The sequence below is a fragment of the Chelonus insularis genome, unplaced genomic scaffold (genome assembly GCF_013357705.1).
Source record: "Chelonus insularis isolate UGA/USDA-ARS -01 unplaced genomic scaffold, ASM1335770v1 contig_179_pilon, whole genome shotgun sequence".
Taxonomy (NCBI): Eukaryota; Metazoa; Arthropoda; class Insecta; order Hymenoptera; family Braconidae; genus Chelonus; species Chelonus insularis.
Window position 1 is genome coordinate 36902 of NW_023276414.1, and position 25297 is coordinate 62198.

A 25297-nucleotide genomic window follows, 5' to 3' on the forward strand; every position below is an offset into this window, starting at 1 on the left:
AGCTACAACTCCTACACGGTCGAAATCGTGAGCATCAACTCTCGATTGCTAACTAACACCAAGAGCACCAACTCTTGGCCGAAAGGCTACAACCCTCCAGGTCCTACTTTTGGAAAGCTTCAACTCTTCGGGGAACTAAAAGGCTACAACCTCTTAGCCAGAGCTACAACTCTGTATTTTACAACGTGAGCTACAACTCTCGTTAGTCTCGTCAGTCTAGTACCTCGGAGACAAGTGAAGTGATGATCTCCGCAAAATCCGGGAGCGTGACATCCGTCCCCAATAAGATGTCAGTCAAAGGCATTTTTACAATCTTTTAAATTTAAATCTTTAAATGTATAATCTTACTGATTGTTAATCAAATTCTGTGATGCCCAGATTTTTTATCTAATGATCATTTTAAAAATAAGCTTTATTCTTTTAATCTTTTAAAATTGGTTTTTTTTTATTTTCAATCATTTAATATTCAATCAAATTATAAAAATTTTTCTTTTTTTAATGTTTATCATTTCGTTGAACAGTCAACTTAAGAAATTAGGACTGGTAAGTTATCTTGCGTCGGTATAGTAGAAAAAAAATTCAAAATGCTTATACAGAGAAAAGTCTTCTTTCTGGCTCATGTAATGTCATGTAATTCCTACTACATAAATAAGTATATTTAGGCTTATAATCTAATGATAATAACATTTTTATCTTAATGTTAGCGTAATAACGTAATCCAAGTGAAAAAAATTTGAAAACTGAATTATTAAAAAGTTGAAAAACTTCAAAAATAATGTATGTCAGTATTATTCTCTCCTTTAATAAACATAAACAATTTTCGTGCAACGAAAAAAAAGTTTTATTACTTAAGTTTTTATAAAAATAAATCAGTATTTTTAATGAATACCTTAATTTACCTGAATTTAAATATAAATATAATATGAATATAAATTTATTAATAAATTTTCATATAAATCACTACTCAATTCAATTATTTTAAAATAAAATAATCAGGGTCAATTAAAGAATTCAAAAATCATTCCTGAAGTTATAAGTATAACTTTTATTTATATTTAAGAAAATTTACATTTGCGTGTATCTCTCTAACTTTGGTTATCTACACTTCCAAATTATGAGCCACGTTGTCTCAGCTCCCGTCGAATATTTGTGCGTTCAACTACTGCCTACAAATATTCTGACAATGTCATCCTATATATAAATTGATATTATAACAAATGTGTTTTAATATTTACCCAAAAAATTACTTTTTTGTGTTGAAACTAATTGTCGTGTGAACTAAATTGAGTAATAATAAAAATTTAATAGGATCTTAATTTTATTTCTCTTCAATATATAATTTATTTGTGTGAAAATTTATTTTGTTTTTAAAAAAATATGTCATTAATGAAAAAAGAGTTTGAAATAAAAATTATATTGAAAAAAAACCTGTTTAAAAAATTTCATTACACGATGGAAGAAACTAACTTCATTAGAAAAGTTAAACTAAGCGTAAATTAATGATACAAATAATATATTTTATTTTATTTATAATTACGATAATACTAGAAGACTGTGTTACTGATAGTCAATTAAAACACAAACTAACTGAAGAAATAGCAAGTAATTCAGTAACTTAAATGATTGATGAAACAAAAAAAGGAAATATATTGAAGAAAAATTCAATTTAAAAGTAAAGTATTTTTTTATTATTTTGAATTGTGTAATTGATATTGTAAAGAAATTAACTCAATATAACTTGATGTGGTATATCTCTAACGATAAAAAATATCGATATAAGTAATTGGTTTTGAAGAAAATTATGCTCCATTTCAAGAAGATCAATCTAATATTTATTTTTGGTAAGTAAAGTTGCTATTAAACAGTTCAAAATTTAAAATCATATAAGCATTTTTAATTTTTGATTGAAAACAGTGTAATTACTGTCATCTATTAGAAAACAGTGACACTAGTTGAATTTTTTTCTACTATACCGACGCAAGATAACTTACCAGTCCTAATTTCTTAAGTTGACTGCTCAACGAAATGATAAACATTAAAAAAAGAAAAATTTTTATAATTTGATTGAATATTAAATGATTGAAAATAAAAAAAACCAATTTTAAAAGATTAAAAGAATAAAGCTTATTTTTAAAATGATCATTAAATAAAAAATCTGGGCATCATAGAATTTGGTTAACAATCAGTAAGATTATACATTTAAAGATTTAAATTTAAAAGATTGTAAAAATGCCTTTGACTGACATCTCATTGGGGACGGATGTCACGCTCCCGGTCTCTCTTTTCTGGTTCGACTACAAGACGTGCGTGTTATCAAGCGCTGATGCGGAAAGAATAGAATAGAATAGAAATTTTTACACTTGTTGACATTTTTATAGTGTCGAAATATATATCTTTTTAACTTTTTTATGTTTGGATTTATTAAATAGTTTTTCGATATACATATTTGGCATTTATTATCTATCAACTACCAACAGTATTAAAAAAGATGCACTCATTTTTAAAAACTGGAAAATTAGGAGATTTGAAAAAGCCCTCAACTTCAAAGTTAAAGGAAACGAAATCCGGTCCAACTCCCCCATGGGTTGAAAAATAGTGTGTATATATCAAAGAATTGATTGTAATTAATTTTGAAATGATTGTAAATTTCTTTTTCAGTCGACCCAGAACTGTAGATGATGTCGTAGAGCAAGGAGAAGTTGTTGAAGTCCTCCGACAATGCATGTCTGGAGGAGATTTTCCTAATCTTCTATTTTATGGTCCACCTGGTACTGGTAAAACCAGTACAATTTTAGCAGCTGCTAGGCAATTATTTGGAAATATTTATAAAGATAGAATTTTAGAGCTGAATGCATCAGATGAAAGAGGTATTGATGTGATCAGAGATAAGGTTAAGTCTTTTTCTCAATTAACAGCATCCAATACAAGACCAGAGTAAGTATTATGTATTTATGATAAAATTTGTTTATTATTTTGTACATAAATTTACTTTTTGTAATAGTCCAACAAATAGTCAATGATGCTCTAGTAAAAGGTTTGAGATTTAATTCGGAACAACATTGTATTGTCATGGAGATAGTCTCGTTGTGTCTCAGGAGTATCAATCAAATTATTTGATACTTTTATTTCCAACGAGATATTAATTTTGCTCCATCTGTTATAACAAAATTATTAAGCCTTGAATTTTGTTTCAAATTAGCAAATAAATATTCTGAGTACTTAATTTAAAAAATACTTTGAATATTAGATATATTCTGTTTCCATGATATGCAGTTGCTCTTGATTTTAAATCATATGAAAACACCTTAATTCTGAGACTACACGTAATGAGTTTAAATTTAAGTTAATAATAGAAATAAATGTATAAAATTGATTTTATTTACGAAAAACAAATTATCTTTCAGTGGCAAACCTTGCCCTTCTTTTAAAATAGTTATTCTTGATGAAGCAGATAGTATGACACATGCTGCACAGTCTGCACTCAGACGTACTATGGAAAAAGAATCTCACAGTACGCGATTTTGTCTTATATGTAATTATGTGTCAAGAATTATTGAACCTTTAACGTCTCGATGTACTAAGTTTCGATTCAAGCCACTTGGCCAGGAGAAAATTATCGAAAAATTAGAGTATATAGCGAAAGAAGAAAACATTCAATGTGATAAATATGTACTAACAAAGTTGGTTGATGCTTCTGGAGGAGATTTGCGTAAAGCAATTACTTCTCTCCAATCCGTTTCCAGGTTAAAAGGAACAAGCTCCGAAATCACAACTACTGATGTCATTGAAGTTACTGGGGTAAAAAATTCAACTCGAATAGATTTATTTTGACTTCATTTATTTATCAATATTTTTCATTCATGTAATTTTAAATACTTTCTTAGGTTGTGCCAGATGAATGGTTAAACAAATTATTAGAAGTAGGTCAGGGAAAAGATTTTAGTAAAGTGGAGGAATTTGTAGATGATTTTTTACTGGAGGCTTATGCAACTTCTCAAATAATAGAACAACTAAGTCATAGAATCGTAATGTCAGATGATTTAACAGATAAACAAAAAGCTTATATCGGAGAAAAACTCGGAGTAAGTTACCAGTAAATCTAAATTATACCAGTAATTCTTTGTACATTTTTAGTAATTAAACTCTATGAGAAAATAATAAAAATTTTTAGGCTAAAATTAATTTACTAGTCGACTAATGTAATCAATAAATTTAAATATTTTCTCATAGATAGTAAATCGCTTAACTATGAGATTTAAAAAAAAATTAATTTTTTGTAGTAAATTCCTGATGGATGAAAACAATTTTTAATGACGTATCAATTTTTAGGAGTGTTCCTACAGGTTATTAGAAGGTGGCAGTGAATATATACAGTTGATAAACTTATGCTGCAGTATTATGCAGGCCAATAAATTACCGTGATTCTTCACATGATTATTTATATTATATTTTTCTTACATGATCGTTGTAAAAATATTAAATAAGGCCTGTTGCCAAGTACATCCTAGAAATCTTTTTCTTTTTATATTTTACTTTGAATTACAATTAAAAGACGATTTGTGGAACAATAAACATTTACTTAATCCACTTAAAACTATCATTGTTGTATAATAATCACGAAATGTACAGACTAATTATCAATCAATTGATCAATCAATTACTTATCATAAGAATGTTATAGTTATAAAATTGTATCGTGTTTCTACGATATCTTCTTGTTTTATATTTATATATTGTTTGTGAATATTCTACATAAATCATATGCATATTGCCAATAAATTAAATCTACATATTCATATTTTACATTACCTAAAAATGGAAGGGTAGAAAACAATATCATAAATGTTTTCATATAAATGCCGTATAAATAATACCTAATCATGCTCATATATCAATACGGCGGTGGTTGATGTGGATAAGGATGCTGGGATGGTTGACCAAGATGCCTTTGAAGATGAGCAACTAATTGAGGCGTAGGTTGTTGACCATTGTTGCCAGTTTGTTGTTGCTGAACTTGTTGTGCTTGCTGTTGAACTTGTTGCTGCTGCATTGCCAACATTTGTTGACGCATACGTTGCTGATTCATGGCCTAAAATATTCCAACGTAATACGATCATAAATAATTGTTCACGATAACATTATATTCATATATTTTATTCTAGTCTAGAAAGTAAATTTATACAATGATAATTAATTAAATATCTTACTTGTTGAAATTGTTGATTTGTTTGTAATCCTACACCTCCAGCACTTACTCCTACAGCAGTAGGCTTTCCTGCAGTTTGTCTATATGGTGGAGCAGGTTGATTTTGAACTCCACCAGCCATTGGACCCATAGTATTCATTGTAACATTTGGGGCTTGAAGATAAGCTGGTCTTGGTCCGGCACCCGCTTGCATTCTTTGCTGTTGCATATAATCTTGTTGTCCTCTCTGTGCTCCTATAATCTGCTGCTGATTTTGGAACATTAAATTCTGTTGTTGACTCATTAAACCTTGCTGTTGAACTTGTTGTTGAGCTTGTTGTTGAAGCATTTGCTGTTGTTGCTGCTGTTGTGCTTGTTGTTGTTGAGTTTGTTGCTGTTGAGCCTGTTGTTGTTGTTGAGAAATCAGTTGTTGACCTCCATATCCAGCGTAATTTTGATTCATTCCTTGTTGCATTCCTGCATACATACTTTGTTGTTGTTGAGGTGCAAAAATTCCTTGCTGTGGATTCATTCCTGGCCCACCATGTTGAGCTCGTAATTGTTGACGTATGAATTGTTGCCTTTGTATTCCTTGGAATGCTCCAGGACCAGCAACTGAAGCAGTCGGTTGTTGTTGATTGCCCATAAATTGATTTGAAGGTAGTCTCATTCTCAACATATTAGAGAGAGCTTGTTTTGATTGATTATTGATTCCTGGACGTTCATATCTGGGTCCACTAACTTGAGTTGGAGGTAATTGTTGACCATATCCATATTGTTGAGGCGGTGCAGGACCCTGTTGATTCGGATACCATTGTTGTTGAGGTTGAGGTGCTTGCCCAGGAAACATTCCAGATTGTTGAGGTACTTGTGGTTGTTGATTACCATAAGCCATTTGTTGCATTGGGGGTATATTTGCTTGTCCCGGTTGCATCGGTTGAGGAACAGGAGCAGTAGGAGTAGCAGCACCGCTTTTATTTCTCCTGTGTCTTTGTCTAGGCGCCTTCATTGCTTTACCCTTTCCAGTACCAATATTTAAACCAGGACCAACACTTCCAGGACCTAATCTACTTGGGGAGTCAACACTCATTGGAGTATCAGCTTTTCCAGTTTCAATTTCTTTTTTATCTGGTTCCAAGTCTTCTGGAGGCAATGGTGGTGGTTCTAAATAATAACTTGCAGGTCTCAACTGACAATGAGTATGATACTTAATTAATTTATGAGCATTTTGATAAGTCAAAGGTTTTCTTTCCATTTTTACTGCTCGGAACCAAGCCCACGATAATGGCGCTGGATTTTTATGACCTTCAAGTAATTCCCAAGCTGATACTCGTTGAGAATCACAAACTTGCATACCTTGTTTTTTATCAATGCTATCAAAACCTGCTATTTTATTACCTTTAGTGTCTGTTAAACATCCAACTGGTTCACAAGTTATCACTTCCATCGTAAGCTTAGGTAAAGGTAACAGTTGTCTCACATATTGAATACTTGGAGAATTTCTGTCGCCAAGCTCTTTCTTTAATTTTTTCATCAAATTTTGATAATGTTTTCTATTCTCATCTTTTTCTGATTGAGAATCTGACACTAAGGTGGAATGTATGAGTGTTGCTAACATGTCTATAACAATAGTAAATAATTCAGAATTATTATTTAAATCTATAACTCCATAGCTCACTAACTGAACTAATAAAATTGCCCAATCTGTTGTTACTGTTGTGTTTCTTTGAATTGTATCGAAAACGCCACCAACAAGACTGAATCTCAATTGAAGAGCATCTTGTAGTACTTCCCTAGTTTTCGGATCTTCCGAAGCAATATCTTTTTCTTCTTTACTAGTATTTAAAAATTGGGATAATTGTGAATGTAATGAAGTTAATAAACCTTCTCTTTGGTCATCTTGACCTTTAAGACATGTGAGTACTAAAGATAGAAAAGGTTGATGATTAAATAATGACGGTGATTTAAGTCTTCCTCTTTCACGCCCAGCAGTTTTGGACCAGTTGCCTGATTCAAGCACTTGTCCAGCAACTTTCAAAACTCGTCCTTGTACAGCACTTGGTAATTTTGAAACTAATGGTGCTACAAGCCAAATTGATCCAGATTTTTTATCTGATTTATGTGTTAAAGTATTCAATTGGAATACGTCAATAGCGGCTTTTGCAACCATATCAAGCCATTGAGACAAATCACTTGATCCAGGAGTAAATTGTTTATACATCAATTGAAGATCGAGCCAAGACATTCTCAAACTCCATTGTTCAAGGTTTTCTAAAATATTAGTAATGTGTGTTCGCTGATCATGGAAAGCGTCTAAAGGTGTATCTGGATAACAAATCATGTGAAGTAGTCTTTGGGCTTGTCTTGGAGTTAACATACTGTCTAATAACATTTCAGGATGACATAATTCTTCAGGATTTTGTAAGCATCTTTCTAAAACCCATTCTTGACTACAAATTTGTCTTAAAACATGTTGAGCAAAATCTGAAAGCCCTTTAACATTTTCAGTACCCATTCCTGCACTGCTACTTGATGAAGACATGGCTAAATCTAATCCTAAATCATCATTGCTACCAAGAATATCACTAGTGCCAAGAATATGACTAATAGATAATTCACTCGCACTTCCACCAACACTCGCAGGTCCACTACCTTTTCCTGAATGTACCATTGGAATATCTGGTTTTTTTGGTGGTTGTTTACCAGCTGTAGCATCTCCAACAACTAATATTGCCTTTAACACTGCCAAAACAGGTCCTACAGGAATATTATTATGAGCAGCTGCTAAAAGATGACGATCACAACTGAGTTTGATGTTATATCCTCGAGGATTGCCAGTAGGAAGTGGATGAGGGCTAGTACTAACAGAGTACAAAGCTGGTTGAGGGCATTCAACAGTTTTGAAAAGTCGTAGTAATAAATGACAAGTTAATCTTCCTCGAGATTCTGCATCAGTATCTGCATCACCTCTACCTTCATTACAGGCTTTCACTAGTGATGGTAATGCAATGTGCACAACAAAATCTTCAAGAGAGAAACAATGTCTTGCAATCAATATTGACGTGAAAACAGCAAGTGAATTGTGAATACTCAAATCTTGAACATCAACTTTATTTAAAACATCAACATAATAAGGAGAACTATTTGATGAACAGCATAAAGCTGTTAAAACTCCTAACCATTCAGCACTAAGGGCATTACAACAAGCAGTAAGTTCTGCACATGTAATAGCTATGTCATTGAGTTTATCATTGTCGGATTCACTGCAAACTGCCACAATTGCATTGCAAACAAAACTGTATCGATTTGCTGGATTTTCGTTAAGAGATCGTGCCCATTGTGGTTCAATCTTTCCTCCTCTTCGTGGACTATTAAAAACATCAATCATAAATTGAGGATTGTAACTATGATTTGATGGCGTTGGCTGCACAGATGTATATAAAGCAGCTCTTATTTTTGGATAAGCATTACTGAAAGCTTCTACTCCATGAGGTTTAGTCTTTAAAAGAGAACACGAAGTGTATAAATCATATAAATATGCTAAAATGCATCGTTCCGCCGAACTACAATCACTTGGATTAGAGACATGCTTTACAACTTTACATAGAAGATCAAAAACTGCTATTGTTTGTTCTGGTGAAAGAAGAAGACAATAATGATATCTTCGAAGAACACCCACAACATATAAACTTAAACTTGTAGTATAACTTCTTACTAATTGACTGTTCCTTGTAGCTAATTGTGTCTCTACTTCCGGAAGTTCTTTTAAAATTTGAATACACACATCGATAAGTCCATAAATATTCAGTGCAAGTTCCATCAAATCAAAAAGAAAAGCTACATGTTCTTGAACTGGTAAATAAGATGATCCAGAAAGCGCAAATGAATTTAACATTTCAATTACTTGTGTAGCACATTGCCATGTTACAACATGTTGATCAAAATAACTAAGATTTTGAAATTTTTGTGTAACGGCTTCAAAATTAAATTCATTTCTTGAATGTTTTTTTACTTTACCACCCTCAGCTACGTCAATACTAAATTTTTTTCCAAATAATTTACATATTTCTTTAGTCATTTTTTTAACAACATGTCGAGCTTCATCTCGAACTTTTCCGACTCCATAAAGTAAAACATGTCGTTGATTACAATCATGTTGACTGCAAGCTTCATCTTGTGGAAGAGGAAAATGTGTGGTATATAAAAGATGTCTACTAGGACTGGTTGGAGCTCTAGATTCTAATGTTTCATGTCCATGACCTCCAAGAGCATCATCTTTCGGACTATCGGGAGCATCCATACTATTCTGTTGATCTTCTTTAATGTGCTGTAATAATTTATCCAAATCGTCATCGATCTTGCTATCATCATAGTCCATACCTCTTCCATGATCCGGTTCTAGTTTAGCAGGTTTTAAATCAATTCCTGGAAATAAACTATCTTCATCAATTGGTTCTCTGTTACTTGGAGTTCCTGGCTTACTTGCAGCTGGGCCTTGAATTAAATCCCCACGAGAAATTAATGTACACATATACGCATCATGAGAAAAAACATCATGTCTGATGAGCTCAGAAAATAAATGAACGAGATTAGTAAATTGAGCTTTAGTTTGTGATGTTGAATTATCTTGAATAGGTGCATCAGTATCAAGAAATTTCATCAAAAGAGGTTGGAATATTGGAAGGCTAGGAGGAATTCCATTACTACAAACACTGTCTTTATCATCGTTATCATTGTTTTCTCCAGTAACTTCAGCTTGCCTTTTTTCCAAAAGTTTAGCAACTGCCATAGCCCGATGTTCACCCCATCTTTCAGCACTGACTGCCCATTGACACAAAATATCTACTACTGCAGAATCTTGTTGAGGTGTATATTCAGTTTTCGATGTTTCTCTCTCACTCGTAGTTTCTTTAGAAGATGGAGTAAATATTTTAACATAAAGAGTATCCAAAGAATTTGCTCCATCCATTTTACCGAAATTATGACGATCAAGAGCATCTAAAGCGCTTAAAACTTTAGTAGTAGTCATGCCAGCACTACTTTGCTGCCATTTATCACAGGACCAACGGCCTTCAGCAGCTTGCGAACGAGCACGAATATTTTCTTGGGCAATTTTCAACTGATTCATTGTAGGACTAGCCGCACTCGCTGGTGGACAAGGTAGAGCTGCTGGAGGACATGAAAGATAATCCAATGGAGATCCATTCAATACTGAAGGCGCTTTCCCTTCTCCAACACTGTTCCAAACAAGTGCAGTTGGACATTCAAGAGTTATCACTTGAATTATTACCGATAATCCATAAATTACGTCCCGATGATGTGGACAGCTTAAATAATCATTGAATGCTGTCGTTAAAGCATTTGGAATTGGTTGAGGAGCTGTTGGTTCTTTAGTTCCATTAATTTCAGTTCTAATTGGAGGCAATATTGAAGGATTTTGAGAAATAATATTAGTATCAACGTTACTTAACATATGTGCTAATTTTTTACAGCAGAGATATGCCAATTTTCGAGCTAATAATTCTGACTGAACAAATTCTTCTAAATATTGAAGAACTAAAGGAAGGAGTAATTTCAAAATTCCATCATCAGAAGGATTTGTTCGAAGTTTATCTAATAAATCTAGTATCCATTGAAGTAACTCTTGACGATCTAATAGTCCTTCTTCAAACATATATTTTGCTAACTGAATACAATAGTGCCACTGTTTCAATGCTATTTTTTGTTCTTCCGTCATTAAAGTGGTAATTGAGTTTGAATTTGGTGTTGAGGATGATAAGGAATTTATGCCATTGCTTGTACTGTTACTAATGTTTATGATACTTGGATTGGTATTGACATTAGAAGAATTACAAGTTCCATTGATACTTGATGTGTGATTACTTATATTTATTTGATTGCCTAATGTATAATAATCTTGAATTTTCGATAACTGATCTCTTAAGAACTTAATCAGAGTTCCTGTCCATTCTACAAAAAAAGTATCGACAAACTATTAATTAAAAAATATATACAATAAAAATAAAATTGACTAATTACCTCTATTGAAATTCTTACCTGTGGTAGGATCTGGCAGTTGTCTCTTTTTTATTTTAGCTTCCGAAACTGCGACTGTATATGCAGAACTCAATTTTATAAACCAAGCAGCCCTTAACATTGGAACTTGATATTCAGAAAGCATCATAAATATTTCTTCTTTTTTATTAAAATTTGGAGCACGTTTGGCTAGTTGTATCAGAGGTTTACTGCAACCAGAAAGATCTTTGAACCAAGCTTCAATACCAGTCTTTGTTCTTGCAGTAACAGGAATGAAACCGTCTTTTGTATTAATTTGTTGTCGTTTTCTTCCTGTGTCTGGCATTGTAGCCAGCTCTTCTTTTTTGGCGAGAATAGCATTGAAATATGAACCAACTTTAGCAGCAGTAACATTGCAGTGTCGTGCTGTTCCAAATTCATCAGAAAGTTGAGGCATAGTTGCAAAGCCATGTTTTACATTTATAGATGTTAACTCATCTTCTTTTTGTTTTGGTTCCTGGGGATAAACATCTGGTGGACCAAGTCTAGGCTTTTTTAAGGGCCTTTTTTCGTACAATATACCCATCATTGTTTAGATGTTATGTAGATATCACCAGGAAGCCCAAGGATGTATGTCAAGTCTCTTGCAACGTTTGGTAAGTCTGAAAACAATTAATTCATATTGTAGCTAGTTGATGAATTATACTTTCAATGTTTTATTGATAATAATTTTATATTAGTCAAATAATTTTGTTTCTAAACACATTTTTGAAAATAGCTATATTCGTACGAATTATTTTTCAATTCATTTTTTGACATTTATTAATCATAACCCTTGAAACAACCTTCACAATTGTAGAGTAAATACCAAAAAACTTAATCACTGAACAGTTTATAAACAAAGTATGCACATTTTATTAAAATTCACATTTTTCTTACCATCCACATGATTAACTTGAACACTTTAAGATGCTTACAAAGCAAAACAACTTATAACGGGGATTATTACTTCCAAAATCATCACTATTGATGCCATAATTGATATATTTTACAGAGAAAAGAATTCTTGATACACATGTAGAAAGAGAAAACACACTGCACCGCATCAACTGTTGGTAAATGATACTACTATTTTAAAAATTTTATGTAATTGATGCAGAAGTAAAATGTTATTTTATGATTTAAACTAATATTTATCAATTGTAAAATTAGAGGAAAATTTTTGTTAAATGATAAAAAAATGAAGAGAAGTCTTCTCTGTATTAATCTTGACACATACATATGTATATACTATGTACTTGTTTCTCGACGTTCATTAGAAACAGGCATTAATATATACGTATATTATGTGTATACGTACATTGTTGGTATAGTTAGTGTTGGGATTTGCTTTGTTGCGTCCTGTTGTTCATTTCGCCACCAAGCGACGCTGAAGCATCGATTCAAGATGCGGGAAATTTTCAAAGGATAAGAATGAAAAGGTGATAATAAAATAATTGTAACAAGAAGTTTGAGTTTTAAGTTGTGTGCTCTATTTGACGACTGAAGTCGATTTGTTCGTCCAAATACATCTCCTTTGTTTCTTCGTAGAGAGAGTTTCAGCATTTTTGCATCCCCACTCATTATAATTCAACTCTCACGCTTAGTTCTCTTTATGATTCAGAAACTTATCATTATTCATTATTTTTTATTTAAGGTGTTGATGGAGGAAAACTACTTATACTAAGCTAAACAAATCTATCTCAGTTTATAAGTATTGAGTCTTATTACTATTTATGATAAGCATACATATAATGGATGATAAACAGTTCATGTATTTTTAATTTAACTGTCCAGTATTTTTTGAATAATAATATTGGTATTGCAAATGTAAAAATTAGAACTCTTTATTCCTTTTAGTAAGGTAATTAATTATTGCATTAACTGAAAAGAGGGCAATAGTGTGACTCAGTACGATATTACAGCTTATTAGGTTCAAAACAAGCATAACAGTATGACTACTCTTTCGGTATAGTTGGATTACATGATATTCTTTCTCGGTTTCAAGTAAACACTTGCGTTTGAAAATACGTCATAGGACATTATATAAATAAATATTTACAAATTTATGAGCTCCAAGTAATCAATTTCTATGTCATGAAAAATACTTATTTTTATGATTATTAAAATAATTCACAATGGCATTTAGAACATTATTTCATTTGAATTTTGGTCCAGAAAGATGGTAACCTTATTTTTGTGTATTTATTATATTTTTTCTCATCAAATGTATTATAAAATTGTTTCATTATATTTAAATGTATTATTTTTTAAGTTTATCAATATTCATATGTAAACTATTTCAGTCTGTTAAAAAATATCAATTGTTATAAGACATTTACAAATGTTGTTAATTCTCCGAAAAACTGCAGAGGATTCAAAAGATTAAAGGATACTTCTAATCAAGCAGAATCTAATATTTCCAGTTTAGTAATTAATGAAATGGTTCCATCAGTTCGAAGGTTATGGAAACCTTTTGGATTTACTATAATAGTAAAATTATAAAGTTTAAATATAGAATTGTATAAATTACCTGTAAACATAGGTGAATATTTTTGTATTTTGTTATAAATTTATTCAGATTGGAAGTGCTGCTCATATCGGAGCTGCTATTTGGGAATATGAACGAATTCGAGATCATACTTATAAACTGATCAATCGATATCAACAATTACGAATTAATGTACGTAAAAACGAAACCATAATATTATTTAATATATACGATGATCAAATATGAATTAATTTTCAGAAAATAGGATGGAGAGGAGAATTAGAAAAATGGTGGCAAAATCTCACCGAAGGTCAGCGAGTATTTGCACCAATTTGTTTTTTAAATATTCTGGTATTTCTTGCTTGGAGAATCCCTGTGCTTAACACCACAATGATTCGTTATTTTTGTGCAAACCCTGCTTGTCGTAAGTGATGAAAGTTAATTAAGAGTTGAAAGAAATAATAGTATAAATTAATTATAAATACTATTACTATGAAATTTGATTTTAATTAAAGGTAATCTGTGTTGGCCTATGCTTTTCTCAACGTTTTCTCATATCTCAATAATACATCTAAGTGTTAATATGTATGTATTACAAAGTTTTTGTACAGCAGCTGTATCTACTCTTGGTAGAGAACAATTTGTAGCACTTTATTTAACTAGTGGAATGACTGCTAGTTTCTTTAGTCAAGTTTATAAAACAGTTACAAAACGGCCAGGATTGTCTCTTGGTGCAGTAAGAAACAAAAAATTGAATCCATATATTTTATATTCATAAATCTAGAATCGTAATATTTTTTTATTTCCAGTCAGGCTCGATAATGGGAGTGGTTAGTTTTATTTGTCTTCAATATCCTGACATTCGACTTAGTATAGCTTTTCTTCCAATGCTTAATTTTAAAGCTATTTATGTAAGTAATATTTGATACTTGAGTATTTACTTGTAATCCATAGTACATTTAGATATTAAAAGTTAATATTTTAATTGGAATAATATATTTTTAGGGAATCAAAGGTCTCGCCATGTTCGACATTATGGGCTGTTTATTTAAATGGAGCATATTTGATCATGCAGCTCATTTAGGTGGAGCTTTTTGGGGATTGTACGTTGATCAATGATCTATTTAAAATTTTAATCATTTTATATGAAAATACTCATTTGATTATTTTATAGATTTTGGCAAAAGTGGGGAAATCGAAATTTATGGCAAAAACGTGAACCATTTTTGAATTTTTGGCATAGTATTCGTGAACCACCTCGGTCATAATCATTGGTTGGTAACTGAAATAATTTTTACGATATTTTTAAAAATCTTAAACTATAAAAATAAGAAATAACATAAGTCAGGATTTCAATTATCTGTCTTTCATAACTACGGCTACAAAAGACAACTAATATATTAATTCTGACCAATATTATTTCGTATTGGCAATCGTGATAATTAATATAATTAAATGTTGATTCTAATTTTGAAATAAAAAATATTTACTTTTTATTTATCAATTACGTATTTTAAATCAATAAAAGTAATATAAAAGTATTCATTGTTAGAAGAAAACTTTTAATTCAAATTTTTAGATACTTCATATGATGCTCAATGTGATCTTTGATAAATGTTGATACAAAGAAATAACTGTGATCGTATCCTTCTTGGTATCTCATTATTAATGTTAAACCAGAGTTTTTAGAAGCATTTAGTAAATTATTCGGCATTAGTTGATGTAAAAAGTTGTCCTCTTTTCCTTGGTCAATTAAAATATGTAAAGGTGGTCCCGAGTATTTTTGAGTTAGACAAGTTGCATCATATTCATTCCATAGCTTTTTATCTTCGTCACTATCTCCTAAATAACCAGAAAATGCCTTTTTCCCCCAATCACATTCAATCGGATTACTAATTGGTGCAAACGCAGAGACAGTTTTATACATTCCAGGATTTTTTAATGCACAAATAAGCGCTCCATGTCCTCCCATACTGATGAAAATTAATTATGATACTTTAAAATATTTGAAAAATTCTAGAAATATATTTTTACATAAAAACTACCTGTGTCCCATTATAGATTGTTTGTCATCCAAAATTGGAAAATTCTTATTTATTATTTCTGGTAATTCTTTGGTAATGTAACTATACATTCGGAAATTTTTTTTCCATGGTTCTTGAATAGCATCAACGAAAAAACCTGCTCCTTTTCCAAAGTCATATGCAGGATCATCAGGAATGTCATCACCTCGAGGACTTGTATCAGGAATAACTAGAATAACTCCATGTTTTGCAGCATGTTTTTGAGCACCAGCTTTTTGAATGAAGTTCATTTCAGTACAAGTCAATCCTGACAACCAGTAAATAACTGGCACTTTTTCTATTTCTGCTTGAGGCGGTAAATATACTCCAAAATTCATTTTGCATTTTAATTCCAAACTGAAATTAACCTTTTTTGCTGATCAATTAACATTTTAACCATAATTAAAATTATTATTGTTACTATGATTATTAGTACCTTTCATGAGAAAACACTTTCTGCCATCCTCCAAAACATTTATTATTTGAAATTTCAGTAAGATCAGTCATCTGAAAAATATTAAAAATAATAAAGCACGGAGAAAATATCAATATAGGTTAAGTAGATATATTTTTGATTGGAAAAATTTTTTCCACTTTTTACCTTTGTTATTGTAACAAATCTTTTAACTGTCTCCTATAAAAGTAAAAATGTAATGATTGAACCAAAATTTTATTGAAATATTAAATGGAAAAAATAAGAAAGTACAACTTATTTGTGATGAATTTTGAATCGTCACAAAAAGCACGTGGTTTTATAATCTTTTAGAGTTACATAACTATAAACACGATAAGAAATATAGCGATAACAAAAATTGTTTACAAATAAAAATAGTAAAAATTGCAAAACATAATAATTAATCAATAACTTACGAAGGAATTAAAAAATACTTCGTCAAAAACTTGAATTGAATGTAAATATTTTGTTATAAAATTTGAATCATCTAAAGAATAAAGAATTTTGTAAATATAATTAAACAATGAGAAGTAGTTAACCACGTGGGTTATTTAATTTGACATTTATGTGATAAAACAAAGATATTGATGTATGTCAACAATATTTATAGTATATGTAGATAAATATATTAAAGTTTTTATCGGAACACTTTTGCACTTTTTGGAATAGATAAAAATGTAAATTTTTATAGCTTCATAAGTGATTAATAAGAGATTTTAGTATGAATCATAATTAAATATTATTACAGATTTGTTAAAATAAATATTTTTCTCAGATTAACGGCAAAAAATTTTAATAGACTGATAAATAAATATGAGCATGAGGTGTGTTGGCTTTTTTTGAACCCCACCCTTTGTTTTTACACTTCCCCTGATGTCTATATAAATGCTCTTGTGCTAATCAAATTGTTGGCAGTACGTACGTTATACCTTTAAAACAAGATACAACACTTCACTTAATAAAAAAAATTCAAGTCTTTTTTATTTCTGTCTATTGAAATGATCAAAAGTGTACTTATAAATTAATAATGAAACACTCATAATTATAAAAACAACTATTACAAAGTTACTTTTGAAGATTAGAATAGTTTTCAGCTGTAAAATAGTGATTTTTGGGTATGTTACAAGTTTTGTCACGTCTGCGCCCACATAAAATTACGCAGCAACTCTCATACAATATCAGAAACGTCTGGTTCTTTTCCCCTCCACTTTCCCATCTTTTACTCTTCTGTTTTATCTTCATTTTTTTCTCTCCCTCTCTTTTGAGTCATTGGCAGTAGAATTGTTTCATCAGTTTCATTTTCATCTACTCTACTCCTATTTTCTGTTCAAGTACAATTTCAATTTTGTCAGTTTTTGATAAATTGTCAACAATTATATAAGTTTTCATTCATTATTCTTTTGTTTTTTTAGGTGTTAACTATTTTCATAATTTAAGAAATCGAATTAATTACCTTTATAAAATGTCAGCATCACCAATTGCACGTCAAGTCACTCAAAGTCAAAACATACCATCTAAAAGGGTTGTTATTCATGATCCAAATCAATTACCAGTAGATTATTCATCTACCCCTGGTGGTACTTTGTATTCTACAACACCTGGAGGTTAGTAATTATTTCATTTTTCATAAATTTTTGTTTTATTGTGTGAATGCTTTTACTATTACGGCTCATTTTAATTTTAAAACAAAGAAAAAATGTATTTTTTTTAATAAGACATTGATTGAATTAGTATTAATTTGATAACATATTCGAACAATGGAAATCAACTTCTGTATTGAAACTTTTTTAATAAATTCTTTTTTAAGGAAACAAAAAATCCATATTTTCTAAATTTATTTTATCATTAAATAATTTACATCGTACTATCTTCAATTGATAATGGATGTGTATTAACAATGGAGCATAATTTCAGCATTCGCAATATCGAGAAATGTTTTTTTTTCGAGAAATAAATTAAAAAATTCTTTGTGCTTATTTTATAATTTTTTAGTTATAAACTTATCATTTTTTCTATTTTTATTAGTAATTACAAATTATTGTTATTATATTCATTAAAAGACTTCTTTTCTCTGGAGAACCATTATTAAAAGTTATCGTTATTTATGATTCATTAATTTTGTTATCTGTAAAAAAAACTTTAGAAAAAATATAATGTATATATTGAGACTATAAATAATTACTACGTTTGTTTACGTAGTTTCTTATGCTGCTCCCTTGCATAATATAACTAACCTTTGGTCATGTATTTTTTCTTACTCTGTTCGGTAGTATCGTAGGCATAAAAAAATAGTGGCAACTAGGTAAATATGTTCATAAATGTTGGCCTTCAACTAGTGAAAACGTTTAATTGTTGAGCTGATCAAAACAACGGGTGACATTGGCATAATACATATTTTTTCATTACCTCGATTATATACTTATCAATCTAATTTAATCAATGACATATAAATAATTATTTATCAGTAATAGTTATGAATAACAAACGTGAGTAACGAATTGTTTAATTTGTTATCTGAAGAATCTGTGTACAAGCTTTTTTGTTTTTTATTTCTGTATCATTTTGTTTTTCGTATCATTGACATTTCAATATTTACAGCTTATGGAATTGATATTAAAAATTATAAATATTTATGATACAACAAATTTATTGTTTTAAAAAATTGAGGTAACTATGGATAGTAAAAATTTTTAAATTGATTGATATATACAAATTTGATTCAATTTCATTGAAATTCAGACTAATATGTAATATAATTCGCGAGATAATTGTAAAATTTAAGTTATTTTTATGATTGATATTTATACAGATGAATTAATAAATTATTTTGATTTTCAGGTACAAGAATCGTGTATGAACGTGCATTTTTAATGAATTTAAGAAATTCTCCAATTTCACTGACTCCACCTAAAAATATGCCATCCTTTCCAACAGATTTACTCAAAAATGCTTCCACAATAATAGCTACAAATGGAACTGCTGGCAAACAATCAACCAAAGGTTTATTATTTGACTTTAAAGAGATGCAATTTTTGATATTATCTTTTTTATAAATAAATATTTTTTCATTTTTTATAGATATTACAATTATTGAAGAAACTTCGGAACAGTTCGAAATGGATATGTGATGAAGATCGACTAAAATGTGATTATAAAGTGTGTTCATATTTTATAGTTTCATAAAATATTATGCATATGTATCCTATATCATCATTCGCGACGTATTTCATTATACCGCGAACATTCTTGGACATAAATATTTATGTACTTTTGATAAAAAAGAATTTTATCATAATAATGTCCTCAAAATATATGAAAGACTTTTTTTTGTAAAATATTGATGTTTATAATCTTACTTTAATTTTATATCTAATTTCTATTTATGAATCGGTTTTTTAATTTTAAAAAAGGGGATTATACATGTATATCTTGTTATTACGCTGCGGCTACAGCGTCATCTTTTCGGTCACTATTTTCAACGATCATACAGTCAACTGTAAATCGTTGTCATTATAGATTCATAAATGAAAGACTTGTTCTACTTGGAGGTGTAGAGAAGTTAAACCATATATTTAATACTCTCAAGTATTAAATATATGAGTTAAACAGCTGCAAAGATCAAAAGCAGCCGACAAAAGCCAATCAAACCCGATTATCTCTACATTAGTTTAGGCGGGAAGTTTTGATAATTCAAAATTGATGAAATGAAATTTACAGTTGTTAATTAACAAAAATATTTATCAAAATTTTTTTTAATTAAAATCTAAATAAAACATGGAAAATCTAAGAAATTATACACCAGAAACATATTGAAAGTAGATAAAAACATAGATTGAAGATAGTACAGATAAAGAATGCACTTACAACGCAAGTGTAATGCATTGAAAGGGTGCACAGGCGCTAAAGCCTCTAGTACAGTTGGGAGCGAAAGAGAGGGAGAAGAGAGCCGTCAAGACAACAAAACTGATGCGAATAAACGAGGGGCATATAGACGATCGATAAAACTCGAAAACATGAATGATTATGATGAGAAAGTATCTTGTGCCGAGTTCAAATAAATTTGAAAAAGTTTAACACATGTGTGAATATCATAATGAAATAAATCAAAGAGTTTCAATAGAAAGAAACAAATGAAATAAATATTGATAGTGATAGTGGCTATTTGTATATAAAATACACAAAATAGGCGAAATAGCGAGAGTATCATTAAAGGTTGATTAGCGCCATGTCTCGCGATGGACCAATCAGCTGCTTGGTGATTCGCCGTAAGACCTCGAATCTGTCCACAGACGAATGACAACAAAAGAGATTGATAGTGTCGTGAGAACAAGAAAGAAAGATAGAGACTCAGATAGAAAAAGAGAGAAATAAAAGAAAGAGAAGAAGAATATCGAATACATCGTGTGTATTTAGTGGTAAAGTTTATACATGAAATTATTTTTTTAAAAATTGTTTCCTCTTTGTATGTTTTGTTAACCGCCGCCGTTGTGATAGAACGTCGTGCTGGTAGTGTGTAAAGTGCCGAGGAATATGAAGAGAAGAAATGCCGAGTGTGGCAAGCTCCGGAGGCCCTTAAAACGTAACAAAATCACCGAAGGAATCTACGGAAGGTATTACATATTTTTAGGTTTGCCATATGTGTAAATGATAATGGCCGTTGCTTAAAATAACCACAAAATTTCTCTGATGCACCATGTGGATAAGTTTAAATCCTTCATGTCATTCAAAAGTTTTAGCATTCTTTACTTTCACAGTATATAATAATTCTTATCTAGCCTAACGATATTCATCATGTACTTTCACGTAACCTGACCACCTGAAATTTTCTTATCTCAATTTTAATCCTTATGCACACATTTGTACTTTTGACATATCTATCTTTTTTCAATTACTTTTAATAATTAAGCAAATAATTATATTTATACAAATATTTGTTCTTTACATCCTTATTATATTTGCTTTGAAAAAACCTTCAAAAATTCCATAACCTGACTTTTACATTACATGTTTGGCTCTTTTTTAACAATTGAATGTTGGAGCAGATTATAATTTATTGATTATTATTCATTATTATTCATATGTTTAACGTAACAAACATTCAACTCAATATTATTAGTACTCAATTGTTAGCCAAAAAATGTGTGAGTGAAAGTTGATGAAATTAATTTTTTTTACCATTTTCAGTACGTTACTTTACTTAAAGTTTCTGCTACTATGGGCCATGGTGATTTTTGCAGACTTTATTTTAGAGTTTCGATTTGAATTTTTGTGGCCATTCTGGCTACTACTCAGGAGTGTTTACGATTCTTTTAAATACCAAGGCTTGGTAAGTTGATCTTTTAATAGACCTTTCTTCTAAAGTCATTGGCTGACCCAACTGTAAATCTTATCTATTCGCAGCCAACATTTAACCAGCAACATTTTTTAACGTTTTTGGATCATAGATAATTATAACATCATTAGTATTTAATTTTCATATTGGGTCAGAGCAATAACTGATGCATATACAATTAATGATGACATTAAAATTAAATCTCATTTACAGGCCTTTTCAGTATTTTTTATTTGTATCGCTCTTACATCCGATATGATTTGCTTCTTTTTTATTCCGGTTCATTGGTTATTCTTCGCTGCCAGTACATATGTTTGGGTGCAATATGTGTGGCACACAGGTAATATCTTTCTTAAAATATTAAAATCATTCCTATGATAAATAACAAAATGTATATAAAAAAAGTTGTTCAACATTAATAACATGCCTGAAAGATTAATACATTAATTTTAGCAATTACATATAACTGTTTCAATTTTAGTCATAAAAACTTTCAAGATATTTATGTTTAATGTACATGTTATAAAATATAAATAACAGAAAATTCATTTTTACAAAATTACAGATAAAGGAGTGTGCTTGCCAACTGTGATGTTGTGGCTACTGTTTCTTTACATAGAAGCTGCCATACGATTGCGTGATCTACGCCACATGCCGTTTCATTTGGACCTTTGTAGGCCTTTTGCGGCTCATTGGTATATATTTAAAAATATATTAATGATCCTAACGTCTCTTTTACCCTTGACGATAAAATTTTTATTTTTCAGCATTGGTTATCCTGTAGTAACATTGGGTTTTGGTTTTAAAAGCTACGTAGGTTACAGAATGAGACAAGTAAGTAAAGATAACATGAGTTTAGGGTTTACTTAATTAAGAAGAAATGTCATGATAATTTTTGCTACAGAGAAAGCAAAAAGACGTGGCAAAGGAGAATGAGTTCTACTTGCAATTGTTGCAGCAAGCATTGCCTGTGGAGCAACAGGCTGTTTCCTCACAACTTCAGTCACAATCACAATCTCTGCTTGTAACGACAGAGAATTCAAAATCACAGCCACAAAGGCCAAATACACAGCACAATCCAAGCCCTGAAAAAAGTAGAGGTAGTTTGTATTTATTTCTGATTGTTTAAAATATTTTTTATGGCATTTGCAACTATAAACTTTTAACTGTAATTATTCATTACTAGGAAATAGTGGTGTTCCTACAGATACTAATATACAGAATGGTGGTATACCACATGACGCACACGCGTCACAAGCACAAAATGTTACCACTAAAAATAATCACAGAAGATCGTTTGATAAAAGTGATAAAGATGAACATAAGCATAATTCGCATAATTCTAGTAATTCATCGCAAGGTGATAAAAATGATAAGAGGTTTGCTCATAGTAATGGAACAACTATATCTCATCATAATGATGCCCATTTTATTGAAAAAGTCAACTCAGTAAATGATGTTGATAGTAATGAAGTAGAGAAAGAGAAACCTATTAAAGGAAATTCTCATAATTCAATAAAATCACATTTGAATGGTTCTGCTGGAAAATGGAATCACGTAAAAGAAAATCGTGATTCGACGACGATAAATAGTCAACGAGAGCGAAAAGGTCGACAATCTAAAAATTTTTCTGATACATTAGAACAAAAACAACAGGATGAATATTGTCAAAGATTAATTATCTGTCGAAAACTTGAGACAGATATAAAACGTTTGAAAGCAGATTTACAATCAAGCCGACAAACTGAACAGGAGCTTCGTTCACAGATAAATACTTTACTTTCTGAAGAACGACAAACAAAAGATGATATGCAGCAACTACAGCATGATAATGATCAATTACAAACTAAACTCCAGGGACTAACTACGGCTCGCCAATTGGACAAGCAGATGATATCTTCGCTGGAGCGACGAATTGCTGAAGAACGTCGACAACGTAATGCGCGCGAAGCTTCATTAGTTTCTGAAAGACGAGCTCGACGTGTAGCAGAGGATGCTAGATCGGCAATTCCTCCACCACCTCCACTAATTAGGCAAGAATGCACTGATGCCTGTAAAAGTCGAAGGGGACAGATGGAGCAAGATCTTAAAAATTTAAGACGCGAAATAAGAAACAAAGAAGAAAAGTAAGAATTATGTCATATTAATATAAACTATAAGTATATTAACTGCATGGTCTTATATTTATAATTGATGGATTTTTTTGTATCTATAGATGTTTATCACTGGAAAAAGAAACAACACACTGTAAAGATAATCATGGTGAAACCGAAATTCTGTTGAATGCATTGACTGTTCTTCAAGAAAAAAATTCTCACTTGGAAAATAGTTTAAGTGCGGAAACAAGAATAAAACTTGACTTGTTTTCTGCACTCGGAGAAGCAAAACGACTGCTTGAAATAAGAGAAAGTAAGTACGATGATAAAATAGAAAAAAATTTATTATGTTAATAATGAGATTAATTAATAAAAGTTACGTATTTATTTAGATCTCATTAAATCGCAAGAGAAAGAGATTGAAATTTTAAAAGCTAAAATAGCGCAAGATTTAGCTGTTATGCCGCAGGATACGTTTAGTTCAGTACCGACTTGTACTGCATCGATATTGCGACTTAGTAACGACGTCCGTGTTGGTAATTCGAAACTGCGTGGAACTGAAAGTCCGTGTCCAGGATGTACTGTGTCAAATCTTGATCCAAATGCAACGGCTTATACGCCTAAAGGTTCGCTCATTGCTTCGACTGAGGCTTAAATAACTTTCTAATTCCTTTTTCATTATGGTACAGGACTCAACGTCTATGTAAGCATTATTTGGAATTGTTTTTAAGTCGTATAATTTTTCCGAAATTTAAAAAGATGTAAGTTATTAGTTGAATTAGTTTTATATAAAATTGTTGAACAGACCACCTTTTACATAAATATTATCATCGACAAATAAAGAATATTTGAGTATGGTTGTGTTAATTAGACTATTATTTTTGGGACAATTATCTTTTTATTAAATAATAACTATTTAACAATGATTAAATTTGAATTCTTTAAAATTTTAATTGATAAATTAATATTTGTAAAACCTGAAATTGTTTATTTGAATCTCTCAGAACGTCTAATTAACACAGTACGTAGGATTTGCAGAAAAACAGACGACAGAAACACAAGATGAAAAAATGAAAGCTTAAATTTATGGATGTGAGTAATTTTTTTTTCTTTTAAAGTCATAAACCCAAGCTAGTCCATCATGTGGAGTGTACTGTCGTCAAAAAATTAATATTATTTACATTTTCAATAAATTTTTATTCATCAAAAAACTCCAGTCAATCCATTCTAGTTATTCAAACAACTGCTAAAATGGAAATTCATTAGATCCAATCAGTTAAATGATGACTTCGGGTTATCATTCACATCACAACTCTTCAGCGCATTTAAAAACTTTCCTGAGTTCATCTTATTATCCTTGCATTCTTTTTGAAGTGTTTTTTTTTTGTAATTAGATGAATTTATTATTTAGAAGGAGCAGGATATTTAGTGATTAACTAGTCATTTGGAAAATTGTTTTTTTGAGCACAAAGAGTTATACAAAATTGAGTATTACAGTAATTTATTGATTATTTTTTTCTATGAGATTAATATTTTTTTCTAAACAAAAAATACCTATTCGATCATCTGATATTTTAAAATTATTTATTTTTACTAGACATTTTAGTTTAATGATTAATTTT

General features: G+C 30.4%; 6 protein-coding genes across 15 annotated transcripts; 4 read left to right on the plus strand and 2 right to left on the minus strand.

Moving 5' to 3' along the window:
• Positions 1-2282: 2282 nt before the first annotated feature.
• On the plus strand, positions 2283-4507 carry LOC118064271 (replication factor C subunit 4). Of its 2 annotated transcripts, none has more exons than XM_035078753.1 (5): positions 2283-2595; positions 2659-2934; positions 3405-3798; positions 3885-4082; positions 4330-4507. In XM_035078753.1, exons 1-5 carry the CDS (start codon positions 2489-2491, stop codon positions 4420-4422), a joined length of 1068 nt encoding a protein of 355 aa, XP_034934644.1. In that variant the 5' UTR covers positions 2283-2488; the 3' UTR covers positions 4423-4507. The 2 variants fall into 2 exon arrangements, with proteins under 2 accessions (XP_034934644.1, XP_034934645.1); XM_035078754.1 differs by having other exon boundaries at positions 4281-4418.
• Positions 4508-4789: 282 nt separating this feature from the next.
• Positions 4790-12368, minus strand: kto (kohtalo). Its single transcript, XM_035078752.1, has 4 exons — positions 12140-12368; positions 11243-11862; positions 5208-11155; positions 4790-5089 (listed from the first exon to the last, which is right to left on the minus strand). Exons 2-4 carry the CDS (start codon positions 11787-11789, stop codon positions 4892-4894), a joined length of 6693 nt encoding a protein of 2230 aa, XP_034934643.1. The 5' UTR covers positions 11790-11862; positions 12140-12368; the 3' UTR covers positions 4790-4891.
• Positions 12369-13179: 811 nt separating this feature from the next.
• Positions 13180-15226, plus strand: rho-7 (rhomboid family intramembrane serine protease rho-7). The gene is made up of 8 exons (XM_035078759.1): positions 13180-13424; positions 13546-13732; positions 13821-13922; positions 13989-14154; positions 14246-14466; positions 14540-14641; positions 14736-14833; positions 14905-15226. The coding sequence occupies exons 1-8, from the start codon at positions 13378-13380 to the stop codon at positions 14996-14998; spliced, it is 1017 nt and encodes a 338-aa protein (XP_034934650.1). The 5' UTR covers positions 13180-13377; the 3' UTR covers positions 14999-15226.
• A 49-nt stretch (positions 15227-15275) lies between these two features.
• Positions 15276-17308, minus strand: LOC118064274 (S-formylglutathione hydrolase). 6 transcript variants are annotated; one of them, XM_035078763.1, is made up of 5 exons: positions 17177-17308; positions 16395-16427; positions 16230-16300; positions 15776-16150; positions 15276-15703 (listed from the first exon to the last, which is right to left on the minus strand). In XM_035078763.1, the coding sequence occupies exons 3-5, from the start codon at positions 16298-16300 to the stop codon at positions 15298-15300; spliced, it is 852 nt and encodes a 283-aa protein (XP_034934654.1). In that variant the 5' UTR covers positions 16395-16427; positions 17177-17308; the 3' UTR covers positions 15276-15297. The 6 variants fall into 6 exon arrangements, with proteins under 6 accessions (XP_034934654.1, XP_034934653.1, XP_034934655.1 ...); XM_035078762.1 differs by having other exon boundaries at positions 17170-17302; XM_035078764.1 differs by having other exon boundaries at positions 15776-16161; positions 17170-17302.
• Thor (eukaryotic translation initiation factor 4E binding protein thor) lies at positions 17221-19584 on the plus strand. Of its 2 annotated transcripts, none has more exons than XM_035078766.1 (4): positions 17221-17362; positions 17660-17851; positions 19086-19247; positions 19326-19584. In XM_035078766.1, the coding sequence occupies exons 2-4, from the start codon at positions 17710-17712 to the stop codon at positions 19373-19375; spliced, it is 354 nt and encodes a 117-aa protein (XP_034934657.1). In that variant the 5' UTR covers positions 17221-17362; positions 17660-17709; the 3' UTR covers positions 19376-19584. The 2 variants fall into 2 exon arrangements, with proteins under 2 accessions (XP_034934657.1, XP_034934658.1); XM_035078767.1 differs by lacking the exon at positions 17221-17362 and adding an exon at positions 17439-17578.
• A 136-nt stretch (positions 19585-19720) lies between these two features.
• Positions 19721-25238, plus strand: LOC118064272 (macoilin). 3 transcript variants are annotated; one of them, XM_035078756.1, is made up of 10 exons: positions 19721-20662; positions 20742-20857; positions 21432-21573; positions 21793-21919; positions 22145-22274; positions 22347-22413; positions 22484-22682; positions 22766-23705; positions 23795-23988; positions 24068-25238. In XM_035078756.1, the coding sequence occupies exons 2-10, from the start codon at positions 20778-20780 to the stop codon at positions 24328-24330; spliced, it is 2142 nt and encodes a 713-aa protein (XP_034934647.1). In that variant the 5' UTR covers positions 19721-20662; positions 20742-20777; the 3' UTR covers positions 24331-25238. The 3 variants fall into 3 exon arrangements, with proteins under 3 accessions (XP_034934647.1, XP_034934648.1, XP_034934649.1); XM_035078757.1 differs by having other exon boundaries at positions 19721-20857; positions 22484-22679; XM_035078758.1 differs by having other exon boundaries at positions 19721-20857; positions 22538-22682.
• Positions 25239-25297: the final 59 nt, after the last annotated feature.

Bases quoted from the DNA above. Each gene is read 5' to 3' on its own strand.
- LOC118064271 (XM_035078753.1), top strand. From the start codon at position 2,489: ATGCACTCATTTTTAAAAACTGGAAAATTAGGAGATTTGAAAAAGCCC. The intron at 2,935-3,404 runs GTAAGTATTATG...ATTATCTTTCAG, and splicing joins GCATCCAATACAAGACCAGA to TGGCAAACCTTGCCCTTCTT. The intron at 4,083-4,329 runs GTAAGTTACCAG...ATCAATTTTTAG, and splicing joins ATATCGGAGAAAAACTCGGA to GAGTGTTCCTACAGGTTATT.
- kto (XM_035078752.1), bottom strand. From the start codon at position 11,789: ATGATGGGTATATTGTACGAAAAAAGGCCCTTAAAAAAGCCTAGACTT. The intron at 11,156-11,242 runs GTAAGAATTTCA...CTTTTTTTGTAG, and splicing joins ACTGCCAGATCCTACCACAG to AATGGACAGGAACTCTGATT. The intron at 5,090-5,207 runs GTAAGATATTTA...GGAATATTTTAG, and splicing joins CAAATCAACAATTTCAACAA to GCCATGAATCAGCAACGTAT.
- rho-7 (XM_035078759.1), top strand. From the start codon at position 13,378: ATGGCATTTAGAACATTATTTCATTTGAATTTTGGTCCAGAAAGATG. The intron at 13,923-13,988 runs GTACGTAAAAAC...ATTAATTTTCAG, and splicing joins ATCAACAATTACGAATTAAT to AAAATAGGATGGAGAGGAGA. The intron at 14,155-14,245 runs GTAAGTGATGAA...TTTTAATTAAAG, and splicing joins TTGTGCAAACCCTGCTTGTC to GTAATCTGTGTTGGCCTATG.
- LOC118064274 (XM_035078763.1), bottom strand. From the start codon at position 16,300: ATGACTGATCTTACTGAAATTTCAAATAATAAATGTTTTGGAGGATGG. The intron at 16,151-16,229 runs GTACTAATAATC...GGTTAATTTCAG, and splicing joins AAAGTGTTTTCTCATGAAAG to TTTGGAATTAAAATGCAAAA. The intron at 15,704-15,775 runs GTAGTTTTTATG...AATTTTCATCAG, and splicing joins CAATCTATAATGGGACACAG to TATGGGAGGACATGGAGCGC.
- Thor (XM_035078766.1), top strand. From the start codon at position 17,710: ATGTCAGCATCACCAATTGCACGTCAAGTCACTCAAAGTCAAAACATA. The intron at 17,852-19,085 runs GTTAGTAATTAT...TTTGATTTTCAG, and splicing joins GTATTCTACAACACCTGGAG to GTACAAGAATCGTGTATGAA. The intron at 19,248-19,325 runs GTTTATTATTTG...CATTTTTTATAG, and splicing joins TGGCAAACAATCAACCAAAG to ATATTACAATTATTGAAGAA.
- LOC118064272 (XM_035078756.1), top strand. From the start codon at position 20,778: ATGAAGAGAAGAAATGCCGAGTGTGGCAAGCTCCGGAGGCCCTTAAAA. The intron at 23,706-23,794 runs GTAAGAATTATG...TTGTATCTATAG, and splicing joins ATAAGAAACAAAGAAGAAAA to ATGTTTATCACTGGAAAAAG. The intron at 23,989-24,067 runs GTAAGTACGATG...GTATTTATTTAG, and splicing joins ACTGCTTGAAATAAGAGAAA to ATCTCATTAAATCGCAAGAG.